Source organism: Seriola dumerili, unplaced genomic scaffold (genome assembly GCF_002260705.1).
Source record: "Seriola dumerili isolate Sdu_G_001 unplaced genomic scaffold, Sdu_1.0 BDQW01000513.1, whole genome shotgun sequence".
In the NCBI taxonomy this organism is placed as follows: domain Eukaryota; kingdom Metazoa; phylum Chordata; class Actinopteri; order Carangiformes; family Carangidae; genus Seriola; species Seriola dumerili.
This window is the reverse complement of record NW_019174768.1, coordinates 525,505-538,507: the sequence shown is the minus strand read 5'-3', so window position 1 is coordinate 538,507 and position 13,003 is coordinate 525,505. Positions and strand designations below refer to the sequence as shown.

At 43.6% G+C, this 13,003-nt stretch overlaps 1 protein-coding gene across 1 annotated transcript; it reads right to left on the bottom strand.

The window, feature by feature from the left end:
- Positions 1–1,729: 1,729 nt before the first annotated feature.
- LOC111235549 (adenylate cyclase type 8-like) lies at positions 1,730–11,229 on the bottom strand. Its single transcript, XM_022764020.1, is given in 23 exon segments — positions 1,730–2,506; positions 2,599–2,697; positions 2,777–2,901; positions 3,138–3,252; positions 3,337–3,429; positions 3,757–3,903; positions 4,575–4,733; positions 4,828–4,966; positions 5,505–5,632; positions 5,724–5,825; positions 6,286–6,487; positions 6,872–6,972; positions 7,052–7,240; positions 7,339–7,573; positions 8,025–8,183; positions 8,260–8,387; positions 8,574–8,685; positions 8,873–9,003; positions 9,417–9,566; positions 9,700–9,910; positions 10,119–10,376; positions 10,552–10,749; positions 10,976–11,229. Coding segments are annotated over 23 exon segments (3,618 nt in total). The 3' UTR covers positions 1,730–2,323.
- Between the last annotated feature and the right edge of the window lie 1,774 nt (positions 11,230–13,003).

The following is a 13,003-nucleotide window of genomic DNA, read 5'->3' as shown; positions in this document are numbered from 1 at the left end:
CAACCTCACTGAGGCCGAATCTCATGGTGCCTTCAGGTGCCCCGAAATCACCCGGAAATTTCCTTCACATATCAGTAATCAACCGCCAAAATCGTAGTTGACCAAATTTTCTGCGGATCAATAATGAAGTTTGGAAATGACAGTTTTTGCTTTATCTGAGTGATAAGGAGAGGAAGGGATTTGATTGTTTTAAATTTGTGAATGACATTCAGTAGGATCTAAAGTACCTGAGGTGACCTTTGATGCCAGATAAAGCGACTACAGTCCTCTTTGGGCTGATTATTCACAGCACTCAAAGGTTATTCAACACAGCAGCTGTTCACATATGTTTGGGTGTTTCAGTGTTTTACATCAGGACTGAAACTGTAGCTACATGTATTTTAAAACTGCAAAAAATGAATGGGAACATAAACATGTTAAAATCTTTGTGAATTAAACAATAAATTAATACAATACATAACTAATTAAATATACCATTCCATCAAATAACCCTAACCCTTTTTTAAAAAGTCAAAAACATTATCTGTGACAAGACAAATGGTAGAAAAGTAGTAAATAGTTATTAAATAATAACAACAGACACAATAATAAAAAAAGAAATGAGGAGCCCAACTTATTCACATGTATTTGACAAACCATTGTGACTTAAACACAGAAGCTGTTTTATCTTACACATACTTCACATTAGTGTCGGGTCACTCACTCTTTCATGTGATTAGTTTTCCAGCTGTGAACCGATTGGATTCAGTCGATTTTCCTTCTGAAGCTCTGAATCATCCACAAAAGACAGAGACTGAGAGAACCAGACTGAACTGGAGCAGTCTGTCTTCCTCCTACTGGTTTCCAGTTCAGAGTCAGAGCAGGTCAGCAGGGACAAACACCAGGTCAGACGAATATAATCCAGGTGTGTGTTCCTTGATAATCAATACACTGAAAATACAATGAGCCTTTACAACCTTATCTCTGTCAGTTTGTCAAGTTTGATTAGTTACAAAATGTTATTTTCACTACTAAAGTATAATATCAATGTCTGGTAACAGGTTGATCACTGAAGCCATTTCTTCTTAAATATGATCATCTTTCAGTTTTCACTGTCAGTAAACAAAGTTCCTGTGCCTCTGTGCTGTGTTGTCCAGCGGGGAACCGAAGAGTTCAAGACAAAAAGAGTCTAATCTGTGAATAAACATTGATTTGGGAATAAATACAGCAGCCTGTCTATTTCACTGGTCGTGTTTCCTCTCCTCACCTCTCACCACAGGAGTTTCTGTCTATATCTAATCTATAAATAAACTGACACACATTTTATAACCAAATGAGAACGTTCAGGGAATGTAGAATCTATCTTCTCAACATTCAGAAATATATAAAATAAACAGATATAGAATCACTTTGAAATGTTGCAGCCGCTTATTGCCGCTCTTTGGGATTTTGGCAGCTGCACAGTTAGAGGACAAAGTTCACAGACATCTTTTTAAGTAAATTCAACTACAACTATAAAAATGTTCTCTACTGGGATGCAGCGTTCATGTGATGCTGGGAAATCTCATCATCGAGGAAAGAGAAAAACAAACAAACAAACAAAATACCGTAAAACAGAAAAACTGTGAAACGTGAAACTCTTTGAGTTGAAATTTAATCCAGGACAACTCCACTGAGGTTTGGATTATTTCTATTTATTTATTATTTTGTTATTAAGTTTACATTTCCCTGGAGACCTGGAGGGATTTCAATTGTCGTCCAAAGTGAAAGTTAAACTCTGAGTGAAATGTAAACGTCACAGATCTCCAAATTATCAGCACCGTCCAGGATCGACTGAAAGTCTTGAGGAACTTTATAAACTCAGATCAGAGGTCGTTGGTTTCCGATGTTTCTTCAAACTCTTCAAAGAGAATGTATCGCAGAAAGCTAAAAATGCATCAAACACATCCTTAAACATCATTTACACCATTTAACAAAAGTTGCCTTCAAAGTTTTTAACAATAACTTGAGGTTTGTAGGAGGATGTGGCCTTTTCTGATGGAGTCACTCCAACAGAAAAGGCAGATTTAAGAAGAGGAATGACGTTTTGCACATTTGGAGGATCTGAACTCAAAGATGCTCTAAAACAAAGTCATCAAGTCTTTAGATAACGGACCTGGAGTTAAAAACACTTCTTACATTCTCACAGTGGCAAACACTGACGCCATGGTTTCATTTTCAAAAACCTCACCTGAGTTTGATGGACACTGGACACTTCGTGCCCTTTGACCTCTTACTCTCGCTCCCCGTGTGTTCACACCTGCCTTTAAAAAACGTGGTAGACGTGTGATCCTCTTCCCTCCTCCTACGACGCCTCCACCAGGTGAAACCCTCCGTTCTCCTCCCTCAGTTTCTCTCTCTTCCTGGCCTGGACCAGACTGTACACCACAGCTCCCAGTGTGTTCCTGTTCAGGCTGAAGCCCCGCCCACCGCCGCGCTCCATGAAACTGGATCGTTCCTCCTGACTGCTCACGAAGAATGTACGAACCTGAAGGACAAAGACAGAGAAGATATTACAGATAAAGATTTCTTAATTTCTCACATGATTCCATAATTAACACTAGATACTCTGTGTCTCACCTTGCCGTGACGTTCACTGATGCCTTTGATGTAAATGCTCCCTCTGAGTTGCCGTAGGAAGCCTCGCTCCACCAGAATGCAGCTGGTCGTTTCTGGGACCTGAAGGGTGGGGGTGTGCCATATGTTACAAACATAATATAAACATATAATAACCCCTCCCACAGACAGGTGTGCTCACCTGTATCCTCCCGCTGACTCCGGTGCTCTCCATCCTGCTCGCCATGTTCACCGTCGTGCCCCAGATGTCGTACTGAGGTTTGGTAGCGCCGATCACACCTGCAATCACCGGGCCGTGAGCGATACCTGGAGATGATGTCAGCAGCAAAATATAATATTTAAAAATATATCACAACATTTTAAACTGGAAACTGAAAGAAGCTTAAAATTATTATCATTATCATTTTGATTAAATAAATATTCTCACATAAAGATTCATATCTGGAGTGTGAGGGAAACTTATTCTAATGTATCCAGTAGTTCCATCATTTCCATATTTTATGACGTCAACATGTGATAAAATGTGTGTGTGTTGTACGAACCGACTCGGAGCTGGAAGCTGTTTCCTGTGTGTGTGTTGATGTGTTTGAGAATTTCCTGCATGGCGAGAGCGAACAGGACCAGCTCGGTGAGGTGACTCCAGGCGTCCTCACACTCCTGAACACAAACACACACACATTCAACTGTTTAAACTCAATGTTGGTATTTTTGATTATCTGCAGAAGGAGAAAAGGCTCTGACCTGTCGGTCAGGAGAGAGACCAGAAGCTGCCATGTAGGAGCTACCGATGGTTTTAATCTTCTCCACCTCCTGGAAATAACACTCATCCATCAGCTGCACAGACAGACACACAGGAGTGATGACTTCACTCATACTTTAATACCATGCCAATAAACAATACATTTATATTATTATACTGTAACAGAAAGCTGTAATTTATGTTTCTAACATTACAAATGACCACTTTTTAAATTAAATAAAGACGATTATCAACAGTGTTTTTAAGTTTTCAGGCTCACCAGAAAACTGGAACAGATAAAAAGGAAGAAACACTTTCATTTCAAGTTTTGGATTATTTCAAATTTTACATCCTGTCTTCACAGACATCATATGTTTCTGTGGCATTATCATTTTTATGTGTTATTTTTGCGTGTGTGTGACCTCATCGAAGCCGGTGATGATGTGGTTGAGGAGGCGCAGACACTCGACGTGCTGATGAATGAGTTCCTTCTGCTCGTAGAATTTGGAGAAGCCCGGCAGCGAGGCGAAGAGGACGCCGACTCGCTCGTACGACTGCGAGTACAACTCCTGAATATAAAGACAAACACACAGTGAACACCTGCAAGTACCAGCACCCAGGTGTAGATTAGTTCCCTGGCTCCGAGGACAGGAGGCGCTGGACTGAGAATATTTTAACACTTCTGCAAACATGTCTAAACTATCTCTACGGAGATAGGCAGCACCTGACACATCACTGTCAGCACAATGACTACCAGCTTAGGAGCGTGGCTGGGGACCAACACAGTCATCAGACAGATGTTCAGTGAATGCTCAGCAGCTGGGATGGGATACAGAGGGACAGTCAGCTGGTGCACAAGGCAGGTTTTAATAATAGCAGAAACATCTTCTTAACCGAGGCCAGTAAAAAAGTCGCAGAAGTCGATAAGGTTTTTCTTACACCGAAATGACCTGCAGCCTGGAGTACAGTGACTCTCAACGTAGATGGCAAAACAAGTTGCACAATGTGATCCCCCACAAATCCATCTCCCCTGGGGAGCCATTTTCTCACCAACAAGCTTCTTGGAGAAAGTAACCACGGGCTGCACTGTCGACCTCATCATCAGGCAACACCTGGCTGTACAGAGCGTGGAGCTCAGGGTCATGTTTATGCCAAACGACAATAAATACCCTCTAGGACGTGCTGTGAGGGAACTGAATTCAGTGCGCACACTGACACACCTGTGGACAGGGGAGAGTACCTCATTGTTCCGGTCTCTCTCCAGGAAGTGCTGGGCGACGTGGGCGGGCAGGATGTTGAGCAGCAGACACTCGTTGTGTTCCCTCAGCTCCTTCATGTCCTCCACCTCCTTCCTCGCCTGGAGACGCCACAGGAAGTCCAGCCGGGCCGTCGCCTCCAGCTACCACCGAAGAAGAGCACAGACTTTCAGTTAACAGATTCTGTCTCTTCTCAAATCAGCACAGCAGAACCCAGTAGAACCCAGTAGGACTCACATGTCTGCTGTTGTAGAGAACGGCTCCAATGAACATCACCATGAGAACGACACAAACTCCCTTCCTACACAAGTGATGATTCCTGAGTGACACACAAAGTGATTGGATTGTGAATTTTACCAAAACAAACAATTAAAATCTAGTTTTTTGTAGTTGGCATGACAAATACCTACAAAGAGATAGCTTGGCATCGGACATCCAGTTTGTGTGTTTCTATGTTCATGTAATGGTGACAGGTCGGGTTTGTTAACGAGGAGCTCCTTCTTTAATTTGTTAAATCGGCTTAATTAGAGTCAGTATTTGGTATCCTGGCTAACTTCTGTAGTTTGTTTTGCCATATCTGAGCTAATTATCACTAGCATAATACACATGTATATATGCTAAACATTTGAATTAATAACACTGACTAAACAGGCGACATGCCAACCATCTGTGACTAGCATATCAGCTAATGAATGACAAGGCAATGTAGCGTGATGCTAGATATGCTAGCTGTTTGTAACTAGTGACTCACGGCCTATGGATAAAAAGTCAACATAGTGTGATTATCAACATGCTACTTGTTGCTAGCTTGCTGTTTATAGCTAGCATATCATGAGGTAGGATTGAACAGGTAGGCTAACGTTGGATATGCTAATGTTGTTAGCTTCAAACAGCTGACGTGTTACTGAGGTCACCTGTGTATCTCTATGAGGTAGGTGTAGAGGGCGGCAGCCAACAGGAGGACAGCGAGCTTCAGCACACAACTCAACCTGAGGAACACTGCGCAGGTAACCATGGCAACTACACCGCTCAGCACCATGTACTGTACACAAGGAGGGTCGTTAATTACACTATGATGCGCACTTAAACAATATGATCATGTTTCATAGTGTTTACTTAGTGACTGAACGCACCTCTGGATGCGTACAGATGTTGATGTCAGGCCAGGGGGAAGCGGGCGGAGACAGCAGGGAGTCACTGCTGTTAACGTGAGTGTCTGATGAATCACACCACAGCTGGAGGAAGGAAGGAAGGAAGGAAGGAAAGAAGGAGGTAAAAACTTGGTAACTGTCAAGGGAAATATTAAGATGCCAGTTAGAAAATCTTGGCTGGCACCCTTTACTGTTGCCAGGAACCAGCAACTTTTTCAGACTAATCATGTCAGAAAAGGATGACAGAGTTTTGTTTCCAGAAATAATAAACTGGGTCACTTTTTGGGAAACTTTGCTGACTAGTTTCCTTAAAATGTTCAAGCGCCCACAAATATTTCAAGGGGGGCCAAGAAACTTTACTGACAAAACTTTCCCGTTTCTTGAAAGTGTACTGCTCTTCCTCAACACTGTTGCTTTAGGCCGACAAGATAAAGATCCTTGTTACTCAAGTCAACATTTTTGGGAAATTTTTAAACCTAAAGTTGCTTCACTATTTTCTCTTTGACCTCCAGAGGAGAAACAACAACAGCTGTGCCAGACTTACGATGTCCGAGGAGGCGACTCCGAAGTTGACAGTGATGGCGGTGAGCGTGAGCAGAGTCCGGACGCTCTTGGTTTCATGAATCCAGCAACAGAGCGACTGAAGAGGGGCGGGGCAACGCTTAAACTCCTCCCCCAGAGTAATCATCAGGAGCAGGGAGTAAATACTCCCGCTGATTAGAAACTGAGCAACCATCGGACACAACCTGTACAGAGAGATGAAGGAGGTGACGACTCGGAGATGTTGCGTCAGAGTACACTGGAGTTTCAGCCTCCATTAGGAGTAAAACAGTGTCTATAAAGTTATATTTAAACTTTATTTTCCTTCAGTAAGTGCAGTTAAATCATCAGATTGTGGGATAAAGAGCGGGGACACGATGCTAAGTATTTTATTGTAGATGATGATGTTGTCTTGTATGTATGAGTGATGTCATATTATGTATATAATATTTTACTCCAGTAATAATGAGACATGAGGCGGGAGCCTTGTGAGGTTCAGTGTCAGATTTGTATCACTGATGATTAAATGTGATAAACAAACAGCAACTACAAAGAAAACCACAGAAAAGGCAGGTGACAGACAGGTGTACCGTGGGGCGGGGATCAGCACTTGGACGGCCATCAGCAGCAGCAGCAGGATGAAAGAACAAGCCATGTTGGACTTGAAGAGTTCGTCTCTCATTTGGGAGTACTGAGAGACAAACAGAGGACGATGAGCGCTCACCAAACTGCTACAGCTCAAGAACAAGTCGCAGGAGTCACGTCATTACCTTTCCCTCCATGTGGGAGTCCTTGAACACCTGGGTGAAGGTGGTGATGTGCTCCTTCCTCATTAGCTCGCTGCTCCGCACCTCCATGGCCTGACGGATCCTCTTGTTGACCTCTTGTGATCCCGACTTCTGAGCCGCGATCTGATTGGGCAGCTGGGTCAGTGAGCCATTGGTGAAAGTGGCGAGGATCTATGGGGCGCCACAGAGAGAACACACGGCATCAGAAGTCACCAACGTTTCCACAAAGTCAGAGATTTGTTTGTTATAAAAGTTTCTGTCGTTCTCACAAAATTCATCCCCAGGATGTCTCCGAACGGCAACTCCGCGTTCCATGTCGTCATCTCCTCGTAACTCGGCCGTCTCACTTTCGGCGGCTCCGCCTCCTCCCGCGGCGCTGGGCGGATCAGGTACGTGTCGATGTTGTGTTTCCGTAGCATCTCATTGCGCTCCCGGCCGTGTCCCGCCTCCGTCTCGTAGAGCCCGCCCAGGCAGTCCAGAGTGGCCCGAGAGATGTGAATCTGCCTGAGGTGAGGACCAGAGTCGTTAGATAATTTTATTACATTTAAATTATCTGAGATAAAATAACATCAAAGGAAAGTTTCTTCATCTGTGTGAATGAGACGTGATAATAAATATGTTGTTGTGATTTCCTTTAGTCAATAAATTAGTAAATGAGGCGACTAAACGTTTTTGTACAGTGAAGATATTTTGGAAAGACTTTTTTAGTCCGGCTTTAATTGAATTATTTACTATACTTACTTGAATACTTATATATTTTAAGCTGTTTTACTGGTATTATTTTCACTTTGTGTTACATTGTTTATGAAAAGTGCTGTACAAATGAAGTCTGATTGATTGACTGATTGATTGATGGAGAGGTAACGTTACCATCAGGTTCAGGTTTAGGAGAGTTAATATATGAGATGGCTGCGTTGTGTGTGTGTGTGTGTGTGTGTGTGTGTGTGTGTCTGACCCTGGCATTCCTGCTGCCTCCAGACTGTTGGCGATGTCGACGTCCCAGCTCCAGATGTCAAACTGCCACTTCTGAAGACCCAGGACGCCACAAAGAACCGAACCAGAGTGGACGCCGATCCTCATGTCTACCTCCTGCTGCAGCTCCCGACGAATGTACCTGCAACACGTTAACGTCTCCGTCAAGTTTCACGTCAACAGTGCGTTTCATGTGTTTTATTAGAGCGTGTTTGTACCGTATGGTGTTGATCATGCTGAGGCCCATCTCCACACAGCAGCGGGCGTGTCCTCTTTGAGGCTCTGGGACTCCTGACACGCAGTAGTAACAGTCACCCAGGATCTTAATACGCAAACACTGATGCTCCTGAACACACCAACACACAGGGAGATACACTGTCGTTAACAGGCCTTTTCTCACTGACATGTATGTTCTCATGTTTATTTTATTGTCAATAATGACAATAAACTTTATTTACACTGCACATAATGTGGATCACAAAAATGTAAACTTAAAAAATGGTGGTTTATGTGGTTGCCGTGGTGATCTGACCTCGGCCAGCCTGTCAAAGCGACCGAAGAGTTCGTTAAGAGTTTTAACGAGATCCTGAGCCGAGAGAATCAGCGAGAGAGAAGTGAAGCCGATGATGTCTGCGAACAGGATGCTGCGAAGAGAGGAAGAAGAAACGTACGATCAAAATCAGGACGTCGGGATTTTAACAAAAAGATAAAGTTCATAAATTAAACTTCAATAGTTTTCTGTGACACCTTCAGATATAAACTCAGGGTCTGACAGCGCTGTTTGAGGTTGTATTAACTGACACAGCTGCTCTGTGACGGGTTCAAACTCACCTGACGTCTTTGTAGTGGTGGATGTAGATCTTGTGGAACTGCTGAGGCAGCAGGTATTCCTCCATGGTGACCATGTCAGCGATCATCTCCAGAACCAGGAAGCGAGGCAGGATGGACATCACCAGACGCTCCTGCAGGACATGAGACAGACAGGCGTCATGGTTCCACGTCTTTTCTTTTTCCTATGTAAGAACCTGAATGTCGTTCGACGGGTTTTGGATGTTTAAATGTGTGATGTGATTTTACAGATCAAATGATTGATTAATCGATAATGAAAATAACTGGTAGTTGCAGCCCTGAGGAAACCAAACTATGAATGATGTGAATAAATCTATAATCAATTAATATATACTGAATGAGACATGTACATGAAAACTGACATCACAGGACGAATCAATGGACAAATATCTGGACTAATCATAATATTACAGTAATGATGTCATGTCTGCTGGTTCTGTACCTGTCTGTCTCTCTACCTGTCTGTGGTTCTCTACCTGTCTGTCTCTCTTCCTGTATGTCTCTCTACCTGCCTGTGGTTCTCTACCTGTCTGTGGTTCTCTCTCTCCAGCCGGACTCGTCCCTCGATGCAGCGCCTGGTCTCCAGGAAGGACTGTCTCTGAGTCCGGTCTGACAGGTAATGGATGAACAGACCAGCTGTGTTCATAGCCAGGTACAACAAGGCCTTCGCCAACACCTGAACAGGTACAACAACATATATACAGTATATTTACATATATACACACAGTACAAAGCTCTGACAGGGTCAGCAAAAAGCGACATGGAGTGATCGTAATGTTCTTAGGAAGAAAGAAAGAAAGAAAGAAAACCTTTCTGATGGAGGTGTGGTCGTCATAGTGACAGCAGACGTCCACCAGCAGGTGCAGGGTGGAGGTGGTTGCCCCGGCTACGATGGACCAGAGGAGGGGGAGGGGCAGCAGGTTGTAGGTGGAGAACAGGGTGAAGAAGACATACCAGGAGTGATCGCTCTCCGCCCAACCGAAAACACCGACCAACACCTGGACGGTCTGAGACAACCAGCTCACCACAGACAGGTACCTGAGGCAGAGACAGGTCCTGGTTCTGGAGAACTCAAGTCCGAGTCCTGCATCAACTGACAACTACACATGGATTTCATGGACCACACACAACTCCATAACACTAATGTTACATAAGAGGTCACATGACTAAATGGTCGGACAACTTTTTGTTGTACAAACTTGTTTTAAAAAGTTCCACTTTAAAGTACCGGCATTTCCCAGCATACCTCAGCGACTGCGGCGACAACATCACCTCCCTCCTGGTCAGAGCCAGCACGCTGATCCCCGCCCACAGGACAACAGACACGCCGGCCAGCCAATCACAGGCGACGCCACCTTGTGACGGCGGCCATGTTAGCAGAGAGATGAGGAGTCTGGTGAGGATGTCGATGACGTTGGTGACGACCAGTGACGTTCTTCTCTGACCAGAAGAAAACTGCTGATACAGCTGCTCCAAGTCTGCTGACCTGAGAGTCAGAGTGTTCAGCTGAAACACTGATTTCATTTTAATGAGCCGTTTAAAAACATTAATAAAATTAGATAATAATAATAATAATAATAATAATAATAATAATAATATAATTCTTAAACTTAAATACAAAAACATCTCGTGACTCGACGTGTTGCTGTTTGTGTCTTTACTTGAATGTGTGCTGCAGAGCGGGGATGAAGACCCCTCGTACTGTCGACCCCACTGACACGAAGAAATCTGCGTCACAGAGGGAGTCGTGTTTCGTCTCTGTTGCCGCGGTGATCCTCGGTGTCGCCGGGTGGATACGAGCAGCCGACGAGCGCCGCTTCTGCCACAACGTTCCACTGGACGCCTTGCTGCGAATCTGCCTGCAAGACAACAGCCTGTCATCACCCACTCTACCTGCTGATGACATCACCAACTCCACCTGCTGATGACATCAGACTCTACCTGCTGATGACATCAGACTCTACCTGCTGATGTCATCACCGACTCTACCTGCTGATGACATCAGACTCTACCTGCTGATGTCATCACCAACTCTACCTGCTGATGACATCAGACTCTACCTGCTGATGTCATCACCGACTCTACCTGTTGATGTCGGCGATGTAGGCGTCTGTGACAGTGATGCGGTGCCTCCCTCTCTCCAGGCCTCCTGCGAGCCTCAGCGAGTACACGTTGTGTTGGTCAATGATGTTCCTGACGGCATTTTGCCACATCAGCTGTTTCCTCCGCAGACCGGGGGCGGGGCTTATGTTGGTGCTGAAGGTGATGTCATTGGTCTGCCGCGCTGCCTCACACTTGCAGTTCTCCAGCACGCCACAGTTGTCGTCGCTGTCTTCCATGGTTACGAGAGCAGTGAAGCCCTTCTCTTCTGCGACCTGATTGGTGCAGAACAGAGATGGTTTTGATTGAAATGTTTTATGGTTATTATTTATTTGATCGATTCTTTTATTGATATTTTAAAATGTTCCTTCTCGTCACTTTCACTTTCCTTGGTTCCTGCTTTTATTTTGGTTAATTTTGTTATTGAGTTTCCCTCCTTTAAACCTTCAACCCCCTGGATAAGTGAGTCAGAGTCTGAGATCACAGACCGAGGCACGTCAGATAAACTTTCAGTTCATGTCGTGTTGTAAACAATCTAGATGTCCAGTTGATCAGATTGTCTCTCTGCCAGAAAACTAAAGGGCCTCAGTGGACCAGTTGGCCCGGGTCAGGTCCAGGTTTCAGGGCTAAGACAATCAGATTACAGCACAGTGACCTGCTGGCTCCTGAATTATTCCTGACGACAGCAGAGGAGGAAGTTCATCTCTGCTCAGAGACTTCCGGAGGGATGAAAGGGAGAAAACCGTCAGCTGATTTATTTAAATTGGTTAATTAGACACCAGCTGATCAGTGTGTGTGTAAAGCTTAAACGTCATTCTTGGTATCGTGAGATTCAAAGAACAACCGTATGCCAGTGTTGTTTTTTCTGCTTGACTAAAATAACAGAAAATAAAACAAGTAATTACTGACATTATCTGTAACAGCTGGACGTGGAAATAAGCAACTGTTACCACATGTTGAGCTTGTTCTGCTGCCTCCAAGTGACCACAAGCAGTTTTATCATGATTCTATCATGATTCTTGATGCTATTTTCTATGTAGCTGGGGATCATCTGAACTTTTTTGAAACCAGAGCTGATACCTGGTTCTGATACCAAACAACAGTTTCACCCATTCCTTGTTTTTCTATAGAACCTTTTTTGTATTGATCAAAATAATCTCTAAAAATGTCAAATTTAAATTTTGTGTTGAAACAACAACAAACACATTTCACTGTATAACAATACTGAGGTTTAATGCCCAGCACAGGTTGAATGTATCTGCTGTACTTACTTGTTGCCGTGGAGTTTGTTTCATCCAGACGAAGGTGAGTGTGACACCGGTCTCATGCCTCAGTCATCGGCGATGATGGTTGGTTTCCTTCGTGTTTCTCGTTTGTTTCCTTTTCTCTTTCGTCCTTTTCAGTTATCACTTTTTTATCTTTTAAGTCCATTTCCTTTAGTCACCTTCTCCATGTCTGTTTGTTTCTCCTCCCTCTTTTTGTCTTCTTCCGTTTATTTTTTGTACTTTACTCTCCTGTTATCCTCCTGTTAACTTCCCCTTCATTTCCTCTGCTTGTTTGTGTTCACTCATCTCTTAGCGACACTTGTAACTTCATTCTTCATCCATGTTTTATATCTTTTCATTCAACTGAATCTTCTCTGCTCTTCTTTCCATCTCTGGATTTGTTCTTAAGTGCAAAGTAAAACAGTTCTCTCTGTAAAGATTCTGTCTTAGCGCTGAAATTCTCCATCAACGTTAAAATGTGTTCCGTAATTTGTGTCCTTGAGTTCACCTTTCATAATTCTTTGTGGTGTCTACCTTTCAAAACTTCTGTTTCCATTTTTTATACGTCTCCTCAAGAAAATACAAGCAGACAGAAAGTTAAAGCAAGGACGAACATCAAGTCAAACTGTAGTTCTAAGTCTTAATTTCTATGTTTACCTTCATGGTAGGAAAAACTCAAAATGAACCAAACGAGGAAGCTGAGGATGAAGTTTGTCCAAAATCCTCTGACAGACAAAGAGAAACAACA